This window comes from Heloderma suspectum, chromosome 1, assembly GCF_057233095.1.
Source record: "Heloderma suspectum isolate Gila_16-S chromosome 1, 16-S_ref, whole genome shotgun sequence".
Classification (NCBI taxonomy): domain Eukaryota; kingdom Metazoa; phylum Chordata; class Lepidosauria; order Squamata; family Helodermatidae; genus Heloderma; species Heloderma suspectum.
In genome coordinates, this window is record NC_139458.1 from 290240126 (window position 1) to 290261880 (window position 21755).

At 42.0% G+C, this 21755-nt stretch overlaps 1 protein-coding gene across 1 annotated transcript in view; it reads right to left on the reverse strand.

Annotated features, from left to right (window-relative positions):
* KHDRBS2 (KH RNA binding domain containing, signal transduction associated 2) overlaps positions 1 to 20551 on the reverse strand; it is a 510624-nt gene extending 490073 nt beyond the window's left edge. The window contains exons 1-2 of the mRNA XM_084812352.1: positions 20440 to 20551; positions 19873 to 20000 (exon numbers count right to left, since the gene is read on the reverse strand). Of these exons, the coding sequence (XP_084668478.1) occupies positions 19873 to 20000; positions 20440 to 20551 (240 nt within the window). The remainder of the gene's footprint in view (positions 1 to 19872; positions 20001 to 20439) is intronic.
* Between the last annotated feature and the right edge of the window lie 1204 nt (positions 20552 to 21755).

The window sequence follows — 21755 nt, forward strand, 5'->3', positions numbered from 1 at the left end:
AGAGCCTTATTTGTCTGAGCCCCCTCTTATATCTAAATGATTCCCTAGATTGCTTATGGGTTTTTTTTCCTGGTACTGTTCAATAACTCTAGTCTGATTTAAGAGCAACTCATCACACTTTATCTGTCTGAGCCTTTAGGGAAAAAATCATTTCACGGGGGAGTTTGTTATTCTCTTATTATCCTCAGCCCAACTTGACAACTGTGAACAGCCACTGCATTTGCAGAAATCTTTTGTTAGTTTTTCAATGATTGATTGCTTCCTCTAGTGCTAAATTTTTTAAAAGTCACACTGATTTGACAGTGTTTGAGGCCCCTCTCCCTTTCCACAAGTTAGCTCCCAGCGAATCCTAGTTAATATATCCCCTGTGATCCTATTTGTGATAGTAAGCCTCTTACAGATGCTACATGTTATTAGCATTAATTTTCTTGTTTGACTAAATAGGCATTTTGAGGTTGCACTGCTCGGACTGCACCGGCAATATAAATAAAAAATGCCATGTATTATTAGAGCGCATATTCTTGTTACTTCATTGCAAGGGGATATGTGTGATGAAAGGTGATTCGTTTGGAGTGTCTTTCTTGCCAACTGGAGTGTGAAAGTAACCAAACCACTATAAATATATGATTTTCCAGAAGTTCAGCTCACAGCACTAATAGGGCAATTCTGCTCTAAGTTACTGTTTGTGCTGAAAACAAAAGAGCTGACAGTGTCGTTCCGAATGCTTCCAGTTTCTTCAATGGCTTTGGAGTTTAGGGATGCTCCATATGTCACTTTTTTTCCTATACAGAGTGTCAGTATAGTGAATAATATGAGATCCAAGAAAATATTGGGGAGCTCTTGAACCAGAAACAGGCATGGCCTGAGGATGGAGATGGGAATGCCTATTCTTAGGCTGCAAAGCCTTCTTCCAGCACAGAAGGGAATAGGGGGATGCAACTTCAGCCCCTGCAATTGTATGAGCACTTTGAGGCCCTGGGATCGGTCTGGTCTGGTAGAAATACTAGAATTGCCTGGCCATCAGAGCAGAATTTTATGTCTGCTGAACTTTGGGCTTCAGCTGTCTGTTCCTCTCCAAACTCAGTCTCCTAACAACAGTGCTAGATTCATGGCCTAACTCAGGTATGGTCACCCACAGTTTTGGCTTGGCTCTTACGTATTTCACTGTGGAGAAACCTGTGTTCAGTTGCAGTTTCTTAGGGCATGCACACAACACGTACATGATGGATTTCACACTGTTTGTTACATAGAAGCATGCTCCATGTAGGGGTCAAGTTATCATATGAAAGTTCTGTTATTATGGACCACTTCTACAATGGTAATAAACCTGAGGAAAAATACCTTTTAAGAGAGTTGGTGGGACAGAAGAATCACCCTCTGTCATATATATATATATATATATATATATATATTCATTTATTTTGATCCTCTATCAGCTTTCATGAAAGTCAACATAATCCAGCCAAAGTTAGGCACATCTACATTCCATCAATTTCAATAGGACATATTTAAGCACGTGCTTAACTCTCCCACGTTAAGTTGAAATTAATGGGATGTCAAAGTGCTTGATTTTGGATAGATTATATGCTCAAGCTTCGCAGGCTTTTCAAGCACCATCAACTGCACATAAACTGTTTGAGCAAAGGCAGAATGGAATGGAAAAGAATGTCCCACAAGAAGAGCCTAGTTATTGGCTGCCATTGTCACAGAATGGAAAGTCTTGATGCTAACATGAAGCTTCAAGAATGGTAGCTTCTCTTTCAGAAACTCCGTTTCTTTCTTTTCTGTTTTTCCCCAACTGACAATCAGTGTTCCATAGCTAATACTGAGCATGCTCAGCACAGTCCTCATTGAGCTGCTTTTTTGTTTTGTTTCTTAAGGTGTTGCTGCCTTAGACATATGTTTCCATGAGCATGCCAGTACCTCCCTCTTTCTCAGTGGCCCTGTTTTGGGTGCATTTCTGTTGGCACTCATCACATGAGTTCACTATTAGCAGGAGTAAAGAACTCAGGGTAGTTACCGGGGACAGCGTGCTCCTGATAATGACATAGGACGTCAGAAGTAATATGGTGGAGGAAACCCTATCATGGAAGTTATACAGAGAACACATTATGCCTGGTTCAGAGGGAACAGATGTGTATCTATTATTTTTGGAGCAGAAGATGTACATAAAATACTAAGGATATTTCAGAATCCACCCCACCCGCAATCATGCTCCCATTCAGTCTACAGTCTATATTATCCATTGATGGGCAACTAAAAACTAAATGAGAAGGAAAAGCACTGTTTTCTGCCCTCCATGCTATCATCAGTCAGCTCATCCCTCTAATTATATTATGAAAAGCATTTACATGAACAGTTCTGGAAGTCATATTGCCTTTTTGTGCTTGCATGGTTTTTTGCATTTCCAAAATATGTGACAAATGTAATTATGCCTGAAAGAAGTAAAGCTTCTCCTTTGGCAGAGGCAGAAAGAATACTAATATATGATCTGTGCTATGCTACATCTAACCTAATTATAGTAACACCATTCATGGCTTCAGAGTTCTGTTGATGTCAGCATTTACACTGTGTGTGAACCCTTAATTTCAGGGCATTATTGCTTTGGTCTACATAACTTTGCTACTTTAATGTAAATGTGCAGTGCAGCAGTAGATGGTTTCTTTGAGGGTTCCCTTTGAAAGTCTCTCATGGTTTTTAATGTGACTGTAGGTCTTTTCAAACCACATGAGCAGGTATACAGAATATGCATAGCAGGTAGCAGGACTGTGGTGCCCCTGACATGCATGGTTCAGCAAACTGTGTGAATAGCCCCCAAAAGCATATGTACAAATTGCAGGCACACTAGCTTGTCTGTTTGATCCAAACCTGGGGGTTTTGTGAGGTTCGCAAACATGAGTATAGCGCATATGCGCTTAGAGTCTATGTAAGGTGGACAACTTCAGGAAGTCTGAGGGCCATTTCACACACATACAGGCCCTGGCCTCCCCTGCAGGCCAGAGTCTGCAGGGTGCCCTATAATAATTTTAAAATGTTTTAAAAAGAAAAATGGCATCTGTGGCACCAAAAGGGTGAAATCTAGCTTGTTTGCAAATACATTTGGCTGTTTAGGCGCTCCGTATAGAGAGGTAAAATGCTCAAATTTAGCTTGCACAGCTAAATTTCATTTTGGGGTGCCCGGCAAATTTGGGGACATGGCGGGGGCTGCATGTGGCCCCTAGGCTCTGTGTTGCCCACCCCTAGTCTATGTAGACAGTTTATTGAATGTGTGTAGGATGGGGCAGGGCCTATGACTGCTTTCGTACACCTCCTCCCGTGTATTAGTTATACACACTTACATCATGTAAAGAGGGCTGTTATGTATCATGTTCACTAATCTGGCTTATGTCTTCATTGTTTTCCTCCCCAGTCAGATTCAAGGGCCCATATTTTATCGTTCATATGCCTAAAGGAAAGTCACTTCATTTAATATATTATTTCATTAGAAATATTTAAAATAAAAAGTATATTATTATTTAAATAGAATGATTTAAATAAAATTATTATTATTACCATTATTGTTATTATTATTGCATTTATATCTCACCTTTTTCTCCTCTTGCAAACAACCCAAGGCAGCTTACATGGTCCTCTTGTTCTTCATTTTATTCTCACAACAACCCTGTGAGGTAGGCTAGGCTGAGAGTCAGTGACTGGTCCAAAGGTACCCAGTGAGCTTCATGGGTAAGTGGGGACTAGAACCCAGCTCTCCCCAGTCCCAGTGCAACACTCTAACACTTTTGTGCCTGTCTATTATCATCATTCTTTGGAGGAGCAGTGGTGAAGGAGTAAATTCAAGCTCCCTCACCACCCCAACAGATCCCCTCTTCCCATCTTTCACACAACTACACAAATGCACTACTAATGTGAGGATATGGGCATTGAAGCCACCATATGTTCTATTGCTGGTAGTAGATACTGAGGGTATTGTACTATTTATTGATTGATTTGATTTGTACCCTGCATTTGTATTAAGAAAAATGGCACTCACGCGTTACAATCATAAATACTTGATTAAAACAATAATAAAACAAATGCATTAAAACGCAATTAAAACGCACACAACAATAACAGCATCCAACCTAACAGACATAACCTTACATGCCAAAGGCCTGCTTGATTACTGAATAAAAAGATTATTCAAGGATAGCCAGCCGAATAACAGCAGAGAGGGAGAAGCCTCCCTCAGAGGGAAGTTTCACAGCCTGGGAGCGGTCACTGAGAAGGCCCTCTGTCATCATGCTGCCTCCTCTGAGTGCTGCAGTATCAAAAGAAGTATCACTCCCAAAGATCTTAAGAACCAGGCAGGCTCGTATGGGAGAAGGTGGTCTTTCAGGTAGCCTGGTCCCAAGCATATAGGGCTTTATAGGTCAAAACCAGAACTTTGAATTCTGACCAGAAACAAACCAGTAGCCAGTGAAGCTGCTGTAACAAGGTATTCGCATGCTCCCTGTAACTAGGGATGTACAAAAGTCACTTACCTTTTCAAAGGGTGACATTCGCGGTGGGGGGGGAGGCGCCCCATCCCTCCCCCTGAAATTCTCTCCGGCCGGCTCCGCTCCGTGGAGATTCCGCAGAGCCACCAGCCAGGGCCACCCACAGCCGGACATCCGGCCGCTGGGCAGCCTGCACAGGGACGCAAATGGCGGCTGCCATAGCCGCTGCCATTTGCGTCCCTGTATTTTGCCGTGATAGGCTACGTAAATATTTATGAAGCCTATCATGGCAAAAAAAACAACAGCGAATGCAAATGGCGGCGGCTACGGCGACCGCCATTTGCGTTCCTTTTTTTTTTTTCTGTGATAGGCTACGTAAATATTTACGTAGCCTATTACGGCAAAAAAAAAAAAAAGGAACGCAAATGGCGGCCACTATGCCATTTGCGCCTCTGTCTTTTGGCGTAATAGGCTACGTAAATATTTACACAGCATATCACACGGCAAAAAAAAGGGAACGCAAATGGTGGCCGCCATAGCCGCCATTTGCGTTCCCTTAGTTTTGCTGTGATAGGCTATGTAAGTACTTACGTAGCCTATCTCATGGCTTCCACAGGGATGCAAATGGCGTCCCTGCATTAGCCGTGATAGGCTACATAAGTATTTACGTAGCCTATCACGGCTATATGGAAGAAGCAAATGGCGGCCACAAACATGGCTGCCATTCGCAATGCAGTGCATATGGCAGCAGGTAGGTGCTCCATTCCGGGCCCATTTTGCGGGGTGGGTGGGCAGGGGGCTTCGTTCTGCCACGGATTTCAGGGGGCTGAATGCACTGGTATTCGGCCTCACCAAGATCTATGGTGGAATTCTCTGACATCCCTACTTGTAACCAGCCCTCATCAACAGTCTGGCCACAGCATTCTGGACCAGCTGAAGTTTCTGAAGTTTTTGACGACAGCCCCTTCCAAACCTGGATTGAAAGTTCAACATATAGTCTGGTTGAGAACCTTTGAATAGAGGCGTTCCAGGTGTTTTCTAAGCCTGCCTTGCATATTATAGGCTCCTTCCACAATATTAATTTTCAGGATTTTAAAAAGCCTCAAAGGAGAAGCAGGGCTTAAGATCCCCTCCCCTGAGCCTCCTGAACTTTCTCTGGCTCATATCATATTCAGCCTGGAGAGTATCTTTTGGAAAGACAACTTCCAAGGAACTCTGCTTTAGAAGTCCTGAGGGCTCCTGCAGCAAAGGGGAAAGAAAACCCTTCCTGCTCTCTCCTCATTGCTTTTACTAACATGCTGTCCTATTATTATTATTATTATTATTATTACAATTTTATTTCTGATTTTTCATGTGTTTTGTTGTTGTTGTTGTTCAGTCGTTCAGTCGTGTCCAACTCTTCGTGACCCCATGGACCATAGCACGCCAGGCCTTCCTGTCCTGCGCTCTCTCCCGGAGCGTGCTCAAGTTCATATTCATTGCATCAGTGATGCTATCTAGCCATCTCATCCTCTGTCGTCCCCTTCTCCTTTTGCCTTCAGTCTTTCCCAACACATTTAATTATCAATTCCTAATCCGCCCACACACACATACATACACCCCTTGCCACACCCAGCTCTTTATTTTAAAGTAAGCAAAAGGAGAAGGGAGGATCCATTAGGTACAGCGGGATGGTGAAGCATTTATTTACCAAGCTTCCTTGACTGTCTCAAGAGAAATTGGCTCTTTTCTGGGTCAGTCTTGGGGAGACTAAGATAGTTCACCCATCTCTATCTACATGCTCAACTTGTCATCTGCAATAAAGGAACAAAGAAAGCTACATTCTTCCTTGAAGACTAGAAGTGCTATGAATTGGCAGGGGAAGAGAGCTGGGGGTGGAATTACCCAGTGGTTATAATTAGAAAACTTGCAAGAGAAACTGCCCAGGTTGCCTTCAAACCATAATATATAATGAAGGTGCCTCTTTATTGGTTTGAGTTTTGCTGAACAAGGGGAAAACAATTTGGCAAAAGGATGCAGCAGATTACAGTATAAACAGATTTTGGGCCAGATGGTCCCCCTAGCCTTCTCAGTACTACAAAATGCAATAGAGAGGGAAGTCACATATACACTGGAGAGAAAGTGTCAGACCCAACTCTGAAAGCAGATGCTCCCTTGCTGCCAGCTATGCAGATCCTCCCTTAGTGGCAAAATACAGCTGGCTTTTAACAATATTCATGGCACAGCAAAAGAGAAAAGCAGGGGCAGAATAGCCATATTCAACTAGAAATAGCAACAGAGTGGAATAGCGCTGAATATAGCTACAGTGCTGTGAAATTAACCAGGAGACAAGAATGGTCAGCCATAGTAAATAGCCACTCATGATTGACAGAGCTGATCCAGTAGGGTGCATGTAGCATGGCAAGTTCTTTTCTGGAATAGAAGTTGATTTCCCTCACCTAATCCACATCTGGCCACCCTTGAGATATCCGAGACACTTGAACAGGGAATTCCAGTTCCTTTGGGCCAGTCACACCTTTGCACCAAGGAAACCAATATAGGCTTGATATGTATGATCTTTACCTTGACCTCCCAATTCCAAGTAGTAAAGAAAACATGCTACTGGGCCTATGCATGTTGAATTCTAAGCATGCATGCATGCAACTGCTGATGCACAGTGGAGGGGTGTGGGACACAATCTCACTACTCTGGCATGTGTGGATTATACTCAGTTTTGCAAATGTGTATTCAGGTAATTATTTCATTTTCTTTTAGATTCTTTTGTGAAAGAGCTATCTGTAGGAGCTATGATTAGGCTTGGAAATGTAATTTGACACCACTGGATTTTGCAAAAACGATGGGCTGCATTTGCATGGTATATTTTTACTCCATCTTACACCCCCAGCATTATGAAATATGTGGCAGTTCTTATCACAAGGATGATATTGCAGTACTAGTTCAGTGTGGCTAAACTAGTATGGTTCTCATGTGAACATGAGTTTGCTGCTACCTTTATAATCAAGTCCCAATCCAGTCTACATTTAAAGTTAAAAGAGTTTTGAATGTCTGTGTAGGTTATGGTCAGAAATACCCATACATCCAATGATGGTTCTCTGCAGAGGCTGACACTGAGTTGCAGATGTTGTTTTACCGTTGCTTCTCTTTGTTTCATTAAAGCAGTCAGGGCCCTATACAAATCATTACTAACATAATTAAAAACACAGCAGCACAGTTTAAGGCCAGATGCAAAAATGCATTAATATAATTAAGGATATTATTATTATTATCATCATCATCATCATCATCATCATTATTTGGCCTGGATTAAAAAGGCAGTTTGACAAGGGCATTTATATAAGCTGTAAATCAGGAAGTTCCCAGTTCAAATCTCACCGGCCATGTACACACTAGGCAGTCAACTGTATGGAAGTATTGCAATGATCACTGAGATAATAAATAGGTGAAGCACTTTAAACACTTGAGGTTTGCTATATAAAGGAGAAATATTATTGTTATTAATATGAGTCTGCACCTAACAGCCTCCACTTCTCTTGAACACTACACAATAGAATCATTGCAGTGGTTACTATTCTATGCTCAGGAAGCCTGTCTACGTCAAGCTATCCGATGAGGAACCCTTGAGCAGCTTCCACAGAATCTCTGGATGTTGTAAGGCATGTTGCAGATTCACACTTGGTTCACGCGGCTTTGAGGCTGTGCCGTCATCTTACATTAACTCAAAGCATGTCTTAGATCACACCCCAAACTCCCTGTCCCTTGATCAAGAGTGGGCAACTCTTTTACTGCTGAGGGCCTCATTCCTCACTGGAAATATGTCCTAAGCCCTCCATAACCCCCTACCCTACCACCTCTCTTCATACAAAAGCTACCCATATTCCATCCCTCCTGTCTTTATTTGTTAAGGTGAGCATGCTAGGAATCACATTTGGGTTTTGGAAGAAGAGCCTATCCTGTATTTTTGGATTTTATGCAGGATTCCTGGATGTGAGTTGGTTTGGGACCAGGATTTGAGGAGAATGATAAGCTATATCAGTTGTTTGAGGGAAAAGGCTATCTGGATTAATGGGTAAATGAACGTGTATGTGTGTGTAGCTATGACCATTTTCTCATGACCAACTCTCAAAAAAGTGGTCATTGTATGCATCGCCCATCATACGGGTATGTGAGTGTGTGTGTGGGGGGGGAGAGAAGTGAGGACACACTTGACATTCCTGCCACTAGGTATCTAATTAGATCATTCCATTTGTCTTGCGGATGTCAAAATCTTGTTGAGTTCTTGAGGAGAGTCTGGCCTTATTGATCAACTTCACTCCCACAAACCTGGTGGATAACTTTAGTTCCCACCCCTCAAGGCTTTCCAGCAAGCTTTGTGACTGAACAGCCAGCGAGTTGAATCCTGATCTCGTCAATCCAAGACTTTGCCCACTGCAGATCACACCATTTCTCATGTAACAGCGTATGATAACATTGACAGCCAAAGCCTCCCTGCAAACAAGTGAGTCTCTGCTGGCACCAGAAGTCCTTACTGTGCTTCCTGCTCCTTTTACTGTTTGGCAGTGTTCTTCTTCCTCTACCCACTGAACAAGAAGGTGTGCTCCTCATCTTGGTGCTGGCAGTGGATTTACTCTTGACAAGTCAGTGACTGCAATGCTGCAGCCATGTGAGAGGCCTGCTTTTGGGGCCACAGGTTAAACTGGAGTGAGAACGAAGGAGAGATCACTGTGGTGACCCTTTGGCCCCACCCCTGTCCAGCCCATCGGAGTGCTGATTGGCTCAGCAGGCCTCTCCCTAGGAAGGGGGCAACACAGCCACTCCTCACCAGCCTTTCCCCGCTTCGCTGCTGGCCTGTGTGCTTCAAATCATGACTCACTGGTAAGGGAGGAACTCAGCTTCAGGGACAGAATTCAATTTGCAGTGAGGGGTACTTGTATTTCTACCCATTATATGCTTTAATTCAAAGGCTAATTTAAAATATTCTCTTGGGAACCATACATTGGAGGGTTCCAGAATGGAAATGTGGAAGTGTTGTATGGTGGATATAGCCATGTATTGCTATTTAATAGACTGGGGACCCAACTGAAGTTCAGTATATAATGGATATTTAAGTGTTGGGAACATGTATGACTGCTTTGCCAATCTGATCTTCATTAACAATATTGGTCTTTTGCCCAGGACATAAAGACTCTGAATCATGTGGAAGAACTAATCAGAAGACAGAAGACAAATCCCATCCCAAAATACCAATATATCTGTATCTATGGGCTTCTTCACACACACAGGTTTTATCCTGCTATTGAGATTGCTCACTCACGGAAGTTTGTGGGTCCTTTTCATGACGTCAACAACCTCCAGGGAACATCCAGAGGTATTTCCTGGTTATTCCATGTTAAATAGATCCGGAAATAATGAAGTATTAAAATACGTAGGATTGTTGCACTATTAAAACAGCCACTAAATGGTGGTGTTTCATTGAGTTCTATAAACCTTGAAAATTAAAAACTTCCCTCTTAGCAATCACGTGGTCACTGTCTGAGAGCCCACTGGTAAATATGGAAAGGATCCACAACGGTAGGATTGTGGATTTCTTCTTTAATATAAAGGCAGCCTATATCTATATTTAATCTATATCTATCTACCTCCCTAACTACATAGAGAGAGAGGTAGGTGTAAAGCAGCAAAAAGCAAAGCAACAAGGAGGTGCTGGATCCACTATGGATACAGTCAGTCTTAAAGTAAAATATATAAGAAGGTTAGAAAGATTAACAACAGGAATTCCAAACTGCCACTCCTGGTATCCATTTAACAGGAATTCCAAATTGGCACTCCTGGTATCCATTTAACAGTACAGCTACTGACAAGGGAGAAGCTGAAATGTTTCGCTCAAAATATATATTTTAAAATACTCTGTTGTTAGTCTTCTTATGTTTCTTATATATCTATATCTCTTTTATATAAAGTCAGGAGTTAGTTGGTGACTGCCTTCCCTTTGTTGACCGATTCTCATGAAACACACTTCACTGGAAAGCTCTTGGCATGCAGATTCCATGAATGTCAACGGTTTTCACTACAATTCAAAGTCGGGAGTTTATTTATATCCATAAAGCTTGTTTTTTTTTTTTTTTTTTTTAAGAATTAGGCTATCTTCTATAACAATGTACTATAAAATTTTATTTTTAATGTCAAAAAATGTCAAATATAATTAAACAAACATAATTAATTGTAAATTGGAGCAAAATGAAATATGAACACACAAAAAGTCTCTGTACACCTTTATAAACAGAGATGCAGGCCAAAGTACAATGATATGGCAGTAATACACGGCTTGTAAATGAATTGCGAAGGGATTAAGAGACACCTACAGTTAAAAGTAACCCAGTCAAAGTTTAGTTATTGCTCAGAAAGGAAGTCTCTAGCTGTTAAACTTAACAAAATAACATTTAAAAGTCTCTGTACTAGGGATGGCAGAGAATTTCTCCCCGAAACTTCGGGGGGCCGAGCGCCAACGTGTTCGGCCCCCCGAACAAGTTTCGGGGAGAAATTCTCCGCACCCCCCCTGCCCCCCGCACCCCTCCCGGGACGGGACTTACCTTTGCCGAATGTCCCTCCCGGCGGCGGGTCTGGACGGGGGTTCGGCGGGTGGGACATTCGACCGAAAGGTTCTTTCGACCGGCTGCCGCCGCCGCCGCCATTCCAAGAAAAGAAAAGAAAACAAAAACGCCCCCGTGATAGGCTACATGACGATTAACGTAGCCTATCACGGCTAGATCTGCAAAGTCAGCCATGATAGGCTACATTAATCGACACGTAGCCTATCACGGGTGACTTTAAAAAAAAAAGCGCATACGCTAATGGTGGCCCCCATAGGGAGCCGCCATTCCCGTTCCTTATTTGGTCACTGTAGTCTACGTAAAGATTTACGTAGACTACAGCGAAAATAAGGGCAACGCTATTTGTGTTGCCCTTATTTTCGCCGTAGTCTACGTAAAGATTTACGTAGACTACAGCGACCAAATAAGGAACGCGAATGGCGGCTCCCTATGGGGGCCACCATTAGCGTACATGCTTTTTTTTTTTTTTAAAGTCACCCGTGATAGGCTACGTGACGTTTAACGTAGCCTATCACGGCTGACTTTGCAGGTCTAGCCATGATAGGCTACGTTAATCGTCACGTAGCCTATCACGGGGGCGTTTTTTTTTTTTTTTAAACTTTGGAGTTCGCAGCCAGGCGAGGCGAGGCGCCTCCTCCCCGGCCTGAATTTTGGCCGGGCGAGGCGGGAAGCCTCCCCCCCGGCCTGAATTTCAGCTGGGCGAGGCGGGAAGCCTCCCCCCCCGGCCTGAACTTCGCGGGGGGAGCAGCGAAGTGCCTCCCCCCCACCGCGAACAAGCTTCGAGGACAGGTAAGTGACTTTCGTTCACCCCTACTCTGTACACTTTTGTAAACAGAGCTGTAGGCCAAAGTACAGCGATAGGCCAGTAACACAGCCTGTAAACAAATTACAAAGGGATCTATGTTGCCACGAGTCATGTGCGCTCATTGGCAAACCTCAAGATTCAAGTTGTCAATGGACCACAACAAAGACGTTACAGTGGCCGCCTTGGAGTTTACACCAAAACATTGAATTTAAGGAAGGTTTGTAAAGATAAAAGAAGATGTAACACTCTGAATGTTTCAATAAACGCAGTTAGTTAATTTAAACCTTTCATTATATTTGGCATGGACTGTCGTTTTTTAAAAAAAGATATCTAAGCCACTTTTGGAGCCTTTTCAGCTGCACAGTGGTATAAAATGCTTTAAATAAATAAATATATTCCTCCATCTCTAGGAAAATGTAAACTCCAATTATTTTGTTGAGCATTTTGCCAATAAGTTGATTTTGAAATCTGAGTTTTGCAGGCCCTCAAAGCTTGCAATGCTATAATGGGATGGTGCCCATTGTACATGATAATCAAATGTGGTGGGTTATGGGGCTTGTAGTCTTGGGGGTGAGCCAGACCATTATACATCTTGAGCACCGGGAGGGGCAGGGTAGAAATTTTTTTAATATATATGAAGTTGTATATGTATTTTTTCACTTACTTTTAAGATATGTTTTCCCATAATTTGGTTATTTGATATCAGATGGGATACACTTTGTTATATGCAAGGGATAATTACACTACCCGCCCCCCATATTGAGCCAGCAAAATTACAACTAAGGCTACAATCCTATACCCACATACTTGGGAGTTAAACTCCCAGGTAGACATGCATAAGATTGTGTTCCAAAAAACTTCTGGAGATCAATTTGTCCTGGAATTCTTTTTCCAGGGAAACTCATCAGACTGGTTACGTTCAGGTTTAGCCATTTTATTCCTTTGAATCTATGATGCTGTTAATGTGTTATGTATATGGCCCTTTGATTTATATTTCTGCATTGATTTGTTACACAGGTAATGTATTCTCTTTTTTATGTTAACAGAATTATTATTAATTTGTTTCCAATTGCCTGCAACTCTGTCTAGGCTGATTGACAGATAGAAACTAATTCCAGCATCTGCACAATTCAGCAAGGGCCTCATTTAATTCTTGACAGCATAAATACAAAGGGGGGGGGCAACTTGCAAAGCTAGTCGACTTGGCTGCTCTAAATTCTGACAGCAGGACTTCTCTTTCCTCCGCACATCCTATCTCTCAACGCCAACTCTAAGATGTTCCCACTGCCTATTTTTCTCTTCACAGAGACTCACTTAAAAATGCTCCTAAGCTCGCAAAACATTCTGAATGCATTTCCAGGGGGTGATAAAATTTGCCAACAACTGCTACAAAAGCAGGATGGATAACTGTCAGGACTGGAGAGGAGTGACATAGGAAAGGGAAGATGATGAAAAAAAATCAGCAGCATCACTAGCAGAGCTCCCACAGAACAAGGGCAGTAAAACCCACCCTTCAAATAAGATACCGTCTGGTGCAAATGTTATTTACAGGGAGTAGCTAGTTGGGAAATGAGAAGTGCGTTGTAAAAACAAAAACAAGACTCCTAAATAATGATGATTTACATGCTGTTTGGTGGATCTCATCAGTAGGGATGCTGGAAAAATTCAAGACAGACTAAAATGAGCTCAGATTTCTAAGAATCCAACCTGTGGAATCCACTGTGGAGCGCCCCCTCAGACTGTGTGGAGTCCATGGACTTTCAGATTATTTTTTTAACTTTCCCAAAATGTACGCATATAAACTTGTAGGAAAATATTCAAGTTTCTGCTGAGGAAACATGGAATGGAATGGGGGACAATACGCTAAATGGTACATATTAAGGTAAATTATGTAAATACTTACATAAATACTTTTGGAATTATTTGCATATTTTTCTGCATGACCAAGAAAAAATCGCATCTGTCTCTGAGCAGACGACGGAACAAAAGGCATCCGACATTCCGCAAAACACAGACAGAAAAGATTTTACAGTCCGTACATCCCTACTCATCAGCTTGTTTTCAAATTTTATGAATTACTGCCAGTGGGACTCCAGGATTTGGGAGACCCTTGGCCAAGAGCAGGCCCCCTTCTCTCGGTTGGCTCATCTGCTCTTTGTTAATATTGCTGCTGCCCATTTAGTTGGTCTCTCTGTTTGGACCTAGAAGGAGAGGAGCAGGCAAATGGAGACTGCTTACAAGGGAACAGGTGAACAGGCCACATCAAGGAAGAGGAGCAGCAGGGCCGAGGCGAGCAGCAGTACCCCAACTGGGGTGTAGGCCTTGGCCTATGATGCCAGTCCCTGATGCCAGCCCTGATTACTGCCTAGGCCAAAGCAAAGGAAAGAATACATTAAGTTTTATGACCTTCTCAGAAATGGCAAGCAATGTTTCAATTTAGAGCATGATAGCACTACTGTGGCACACGCTAAGACAGAAATACAACAAGGTCTTTATTCTTTTTCTTGCAGACAGGCTGAAAGCATATCAGCATATCACATGAATTTTTAGTGTTCCACACGCTTTGGCCATAATCCAAAATGGTCATATAAGGGAGAAATCTGTTTACAGCTACTTTCTCCTCCTCTGCTTTGGAAACTTTCCTGCCCCAGGTGAAGGATCTATTGTCCTTACACCTAGTAGCAGAACTTCCATACACTCAATTGCAAAACAGATGGTTGGTACTCAGTTCAAGTGGTCCAAAAGGCAGATTATGCTCAGAGCAAATGGGAGCTGTGTTTGAAAGTCTGAGGTCACTAAAATGAACAAAGATGTATTTATTACATTTATATCCTGCCTTTCTTCTACAATGAAAGTCAAGGTGGCATACATGGGATTCCCAGATGGTCAACCATCCAGGTACTGACCAGACCAGGTTCTGATTAACTTCAACAAGGTCTCTTCATTATGTGCCTTCAGTCCATTCTCTGGCACCAAGGATGTATATTCTTATTTCTTCCCAGTCCTGTGATTTCTTGGTTTCTGCTGTGAATTAAACTCCAAATTTTGCTTAGCAGCCAAATGTAGAATCATAGAATCATAGAATAGCAGGGTTGGAAGGGGCCTACAAGGCCATCAAGTCCAACCCCCTGCTCAATGCAGGAAATTGCACTGAATGTAATTGCACTGAAAACAAATACCCTGTGGGGCTCATCAGAATTCTTCCTCCACTTACAGCTGGAAGCAAGTAGCCATATTCTTCTGGAAGTCTTCACAGTAATTTTCACATAGAAGTACCAGTTCACAACCACTTCCACTGAATAATTAGACTGTAGAGCTGCCCAGTAAAGGAGCCATTCCCTATTTCTTAAGAGGCCTACATATCAACTAGCAGCAAGTTTGTACCACGGCTTAAATGGACAGAAAACATTGTGCACTTCTAACATGCACTTCCCATTAATATAAAAACCCATTAAACTAAATGACAGTTAATTGAAGTACACATATATACAGTGTATGAAGAGATTACTTAATTTATCAGGGAAAAATATTCTCACTTCCAGCACTCTCTTCATCAAACAGTGTTCTGAACAATTAGGGTATCAGCAAACAGGACTATGCACACAGAGATGTTCTGTCTCTATAGATAGATTAATAGATAGATTGATAAATATAGATACAGATATTAAACACTTGTTAAGAATATTAAGGACCCTTGTAGTATTTGCACAAAAATTAAAGTACTCCAAAAGTATAACAGGACAGCCATCCTCAACCTGGCGCCCTCTAGACGTGTTGGACAGGACTGCAACTTCCATCATTTCCAGCCAGCATGACCACTGGCCAAAATCAGTGAGGCAGTCATCATGGCCACCACAGCCAACTGGCCAAGTTTTGTCCTTGGCCCAGGAATGTTTTATGTAATGTTTTAAGCAGAGCTAGAAGACCATGAAGAAGAATGATTTATTTATTTATTTATTTGTGACATTTGCATACCGCTGAATATAATAAATTCCCTCAGTGGTTCACAATAAATATTAAAATACATTTAAGATGGCAGTGACTGAGTGAAAGGATCTCCCCTTTCACTGGGGAGATCCACCACAGTTCTCTTGCCCAGAGACCCACAAAAATCTGGAGCCAACTCCAGTTACAAGGGATAGGAGGTGGTCCTTTTCCTCCTCTAGCTAAGGAAGTACACCATGGTTCAGCACCTGGGTACACCAGCAAAAACGCCAAAAACATACCTGTGAAAGATGGATCCCTTTCTTCCTGAGACAATCCTGCACCAACTCTGGGAAGCAAATGGTGCAAATTCAACGGGTCATACGAGGCCCTGCAAGCACTCATGTCAACCCCTCAGATAGATTAGGGACAGACAACTGACAGCCTGAGTTCAGTCATGACCCCTTCAAGGCCTTCCCATCTGACCCCCAATGTCATGGTCTCCCTCCATTTTCCATTTCAGCTTCTTGTTCCTGTGCAAATGCTAAAAGGCCAGCAAATGTCTATGAACAATGGTATAAAAATCTTTTAAATAAAAATTTTTTTTGCATATGTGAATAAAAATGGGCTCTTCCCATGGACTGATCCAAGACCAAGACATAGGCTGAAAGGTCTTTAACCCCTTGGGACATTACCTCTTGACTTACTCCCCAGTGTAAAGTGCAGCAAAAACATTGGCAAATCTCTCACCTAAGCTGCCTCAGTTTCTGCATCCCACAACTGACATCATTGCTGGGAATATTGTAACCTCATCTGCAAGTTACAAGAAGGTGCAGTGTTGCAGTTAGCTACTTAATGCATGGGAACTTGGGGCATAGCTAGCCTTGGGATCTCTACAGCCCACAGTGTGACTTCCTGCTCCTCCCCTTCCTTTGCTCTCTTTTCAAGCTTCCTCCATTGCTGGGAACATATGGCTTGCTCTCTCACTCCTGCCTGTGTAATAGAACACAAAAAGGACTGAACAAACTCTCCTGAAGCCCTACGCTGTGCCTGAATTTGTATGTGCAAGAATACTTGTGAATAAAGCTGTTTTATTTCCTTCACTAAAGAAGGTGAGGAGTATTTTTAGACTTTGGTGCATGTGGGGCTGGTAAATGCTCATATTTTTTCCCTCTTTTTTTCCTCTGTCAGCTGCCTTTTTAGCAGGAGGCAGCAATACCAAATAAATCCCATCAATCATAAGACACAGGAAGAGACAGTGAGCAGCTGACGCACACAAGTGGAAAAGCACTCTTCTCTTCACTAATGAGGGGTGGGAGATGAAGGCCCCTTTGCCTATGTCTCAGATCCATCCATGGGTAAGGCCAATGTTGCTGACTCTTGCTCAATTAAAAAATATGCCCACTATTAAACATTCGGGGCAGAGATGGAACAGGAAACCATGCAAGCTGAAGCCCCCTAGTATATGCAAACTATGGGATGTGCTGCCAAAGCACCTCTGATTCCCAAAATAAGCAGAGGGCAGACACATGCTTAGGTACTGATGCTACAGAACATGATGAATTTAGGAACAGTGCAACAGCCTAACAAGGCAGTAATAAGCGGTTCTCTAACACTGCGTATTTCTAGTGCCTTTTTACTATTTTGGTGATTATCCTTCATCAGTTTTATATTCACTATTCAGGAGGTAAATGCCATCTTGGAATGTACCTCTCTCTCTTTTTTACACACCTCTCATTTGGGTCGATAGGCTTTTTTGCCCATTGTAATTTATTGCTATTGCTGATGAAAGAATAAAGTGAAAAGTGTAGAGTGTTTTCAAAGCTAATAGTAAGGGCCAAATACCATGTGACAATAAATCAGCAGGAAAAATTGCACTAGAGATAAATGGAGGTGTTTACCATCTCAGTTTGAATACTGCCCATACACAACTATTTGTGTAAAATACAAGACTGCACAGGTGAAAATAGCATTCCTCTACATCATCTAACCCCCCCCACCAACCTCCCTCCTGCCCTCTTTGTTATGCAGATCGGTACTGAGGAATTTTGGTTTGGGGAAATGACATCTTCTAGACTTGCTTATAATCACTCTGGATTCCTTTGAGATGCATTTTTTTAAACTTCAAAGTAAGTAAGTGGAAAGAAACTAAATTATTCTATGAGAAGAACTGTAGTAAGCAATGCAAGAATTTAAGATTATGTTGTTCAATTTTCTATTGTGTTGTTCATCTTCCTTTACATTAAGGAATACATATTAAATCATTTTATAATACTGAAAACATTCTTCCTCTATTTGTTTGGAATGAGACAGGTTCTTAAGTTGGCAGAACTAAAGAAAGCTGACCAGTATTTTGCCACACTCTGCAATTTGAAGAAAGGACCAGCTTGCTCTAAGAATGGGACCTTTTCCCCCTTACTTCCCTTATTTGGATACTTGCCCTTTATATATCCATCTGTTTTCCTGCCTAAAAGGGCACTGACTGGTTGGTGGCTGACAAATCAAAGTCAAGAGCCTGCCCTTGGCGTTTAGAGCTCCGGCAGAGGAACAGAAGTGCCCAGAACGGTCTTAGAGATGTTAACTTTTGTTGATGTGACTGCATTTGCTTACTTGTCCAGTATCAAAATTTAGATATTTATAAACTCATTGACCTGTTAGGTTTTTTTTTTTAATGAAACTCTGGCAACTGCTATTTACATTAATAGCACTATAATACTACTAATATTTGGGGTAAGATCTGCCTTCTTTGAATGGGAGGTGCCTCTGGCCATTTTTTTTTGGGGGGGGAATCTCCCCTCTCCCCCAAACCACAGCTCACCCCATTCATAAGGGTCCCCTGATCCTCTGTGTAGCATTTTCAGGGGGCTGGAGGAGCTGCCATGGGAAGAAGAGGCAGGGATGTCCTCTCCTGCCAGATCATTGGCACATGCCTAACCTGTGTTGGTACACCTAGACTAGACCCTGACTTTTATGTTACTTCCCTTAACAGATGCAGCAATGGTTGTGAGCAGTTGCTGTATACAATATGGGCCTGGTCAGTTAAGATGAATAGAAACTGAACCAACATTGGCATAAAGCAAATGGCCAAAAAGACAAACTCAGTTGTTACAATCTATTTTCAAGACAAATTCACTACATTTTTCTCCTGCAGAAGCACTCTTGGAAAGAAGTTCTCTACTGGAATAGTGTTTTGGTAGATAAGATTATCTTCTGTTAGAGATGGGAGAACTAGTGATTTTTGAGCTCACCGATGTCCGATATTCTCCATAATGCAGTTTCAATGTTGTTTCCCCTCGCTCCCATTTGTTTTCATTTCTCAGCTTGTTTGAACACGAAAAGTGTTCATTTTGAATGGGAAAAATGTGCAGTTCTGTACACATTTTTCAAAAGTGCGCACTTTCTCCCCATTGACTATAGCATTAAAAATGCTTTTTTACTTTTGTTGAAAAATGCACATTTTTAGGACATGATTGCAATGTTCATGAATTAGCAAACATTTTTCAAAAAAACCTACTGCTCACACTTGTGAACATGACATTTCCAGATGATTTGTGGTCATAAACAAAATTCTCATTCAACCCTATCTTCGTCATTTCTTTGAAGGTCAATGGGCAAAATTCACCCTGAGTGAAGTCAAAGGTAAAACTCCCATTGATTTTAATGAGCTGAAACACAGAATACCAAGTCAGACTGGCAACAGCTCTCTATGATCTCAGTCAGAATTTTTTCCCATCACCTGCTACCTGATTCTTTTAACTGAAGATGCCAAGGATTGAATCTGGGACCTTCTGAATGCAAAACATGTCCTCTAATACTGAGCTATGGTCCCTGACCCTGGTCTGTCCTCTATGTGGACATAGAGTCCACGTTTCCCCAAAACGCAATCTGAAAAATTGATCCAACACTTACTGAAAACAATACAGAGGCATGAACGTATTTTCAATCTCTTTTTATAACACCCTGAGTTAGCATTTTGAACATGGTATCTAATTACAACTATAACCACAATCATCTATCAAAACAGCACAGTATATCTTATATTATATAGTTATTACAATACCTTTGGATACTGTTTGACAGGAATCAATACTCTTTCTGACAGTTTTATATTTTTGTTGCTGATGACATCAAGATATTTTTTCTCTTCATCTTCCTTCTTCTCATCAGAACTCTGGAATTTTTCAATTTCTGGGAAGAGTGAACAAAAAAGGATCTATAATTAGGCTGCTGTTATTCTTCAACATAAGATTATTTTCTTAATGGGAAGTTATATTGTTCCTGCATACATACTCAGACATAAGAATATGTTTTGCTTGTTAAGCTGCAACAATTATTTCAGTGGAACCAAGACCTGTGATGCAGTCATAAGAAGACTTTATAATAGCATTTAGCAGAACACTCAGGAATAGCATAAATCTATGTCACAGCCAGGCCTGGGCCAGGACCATCTGTATCCAAATCCAGTTCTGGAGTAGGTTCCTGAGCTCAGCTGCTTATCCTGAAAGCTAGAACGCAGCACACAGAATGTTGCACTGCTATTAACGCGGGGTGGGAGTGGGGAGCTATGCTCATATTTATACTGGCCTTGGCCAATCCAGAGGCCAATGGTGCATCGCCCTATTGTTACTGTGCTTCTGAAGAGGGTTCTGAGGCCTGACCAGAATCATGATCTGCAACCTCAGATCATGATGCTCCCAATTCAAGCCCTTCTGTCTGTAATTCACTGTCACTGCTCCCATTGAAGCACATTGTAGCATTTCAACAAGGATTCAGTAAGGCCAATACTACAGTTTTGAAATCATGTAATAAAGTACCTTGGATACTCCTGATAACCCAGATCCACGCTACAGTCCTCAAGCTTCCTAATGATTGCATAGCACACAAAATGAACATCTGGAAAATGGGATCACACCAACTCTAGAGGTGAGTTTAGACATCTTCTGACAGATATATCTTCATCCTGAAATTGCAATGTGTCTCAGGAGATGTACTCAAATCAGCAACTTATGGAAATCTCCTCAGTGTTATTCTAGCAAATGCTTTCGTTATGGGAATGGGGGAGATTCCATAAGTACTTCAGTCCCTTGGCTGCATCTGTTAAGGACATTGTGTGATAATGTCAGTGCCTTAGCTGTCTTGCTGCAGAACCTCTCCTTCATTCTAGCAGTGCAGGATGGAGATGATGGAGACATAGGGTTTTTCCACATAGAGCCCTTTTTTTGTGTGGTTAGGCAGTATCTGTACCAGGTTTTGTTGCCTGCAATTTTGCAACCCATGATCCACATCAATCCCTTTTTTCTCAGTCGGCAGAGCGAGATTTCACATCCACATGAGGGAGCAGTCATGTCAGAATGTTTCCCGGTGTCATTTCCCTACCCTTCCCCTCATCCCTCCCATTGTTCTGTACCCCCTTTTCTCTGTTCTTGGCATGCACCTTGTAACTTGCCCACACACACCACTTTTTGAAAAGAAGCCCTTTTTTTAACTGGAAATGTGGTATTTTGGCATTCCTTCATTTATAAATATGGGACACACAGCTTTCTGATGTCTCCTACCTTTCTGCTTGGTGTTCCCAAAACATGGTTGCTAGAAAGGGACCCTTCTGGTGTGCAGGCAGAGAGAAAACTGAGCAGCTTCCCCTCTCCGTCCTTTGGAAAAAGAAAGCCAAAGCACCCTACCACTGCCACCAGCATAACGCTGTCTCAGACCATTTAATATTTTTTTAATCTATAGTTGTTATGTATCCTAGGGGGTTACTGGGGCTTAGTTATTGTTTTGGGTGAGGCAGGAGCAGTGAGGGAATTTATGATGACAAATGTTTGTGGCCCACAAACAGTTAAGAGCACAGCTCGCTTTGTTCAGCATCGGCTATCTTATTTGCTTCCGGATAGAATGAAAGCCGTTCTGCATAAGAATCCCAGGAAGCAGTTTGACTAACATCAA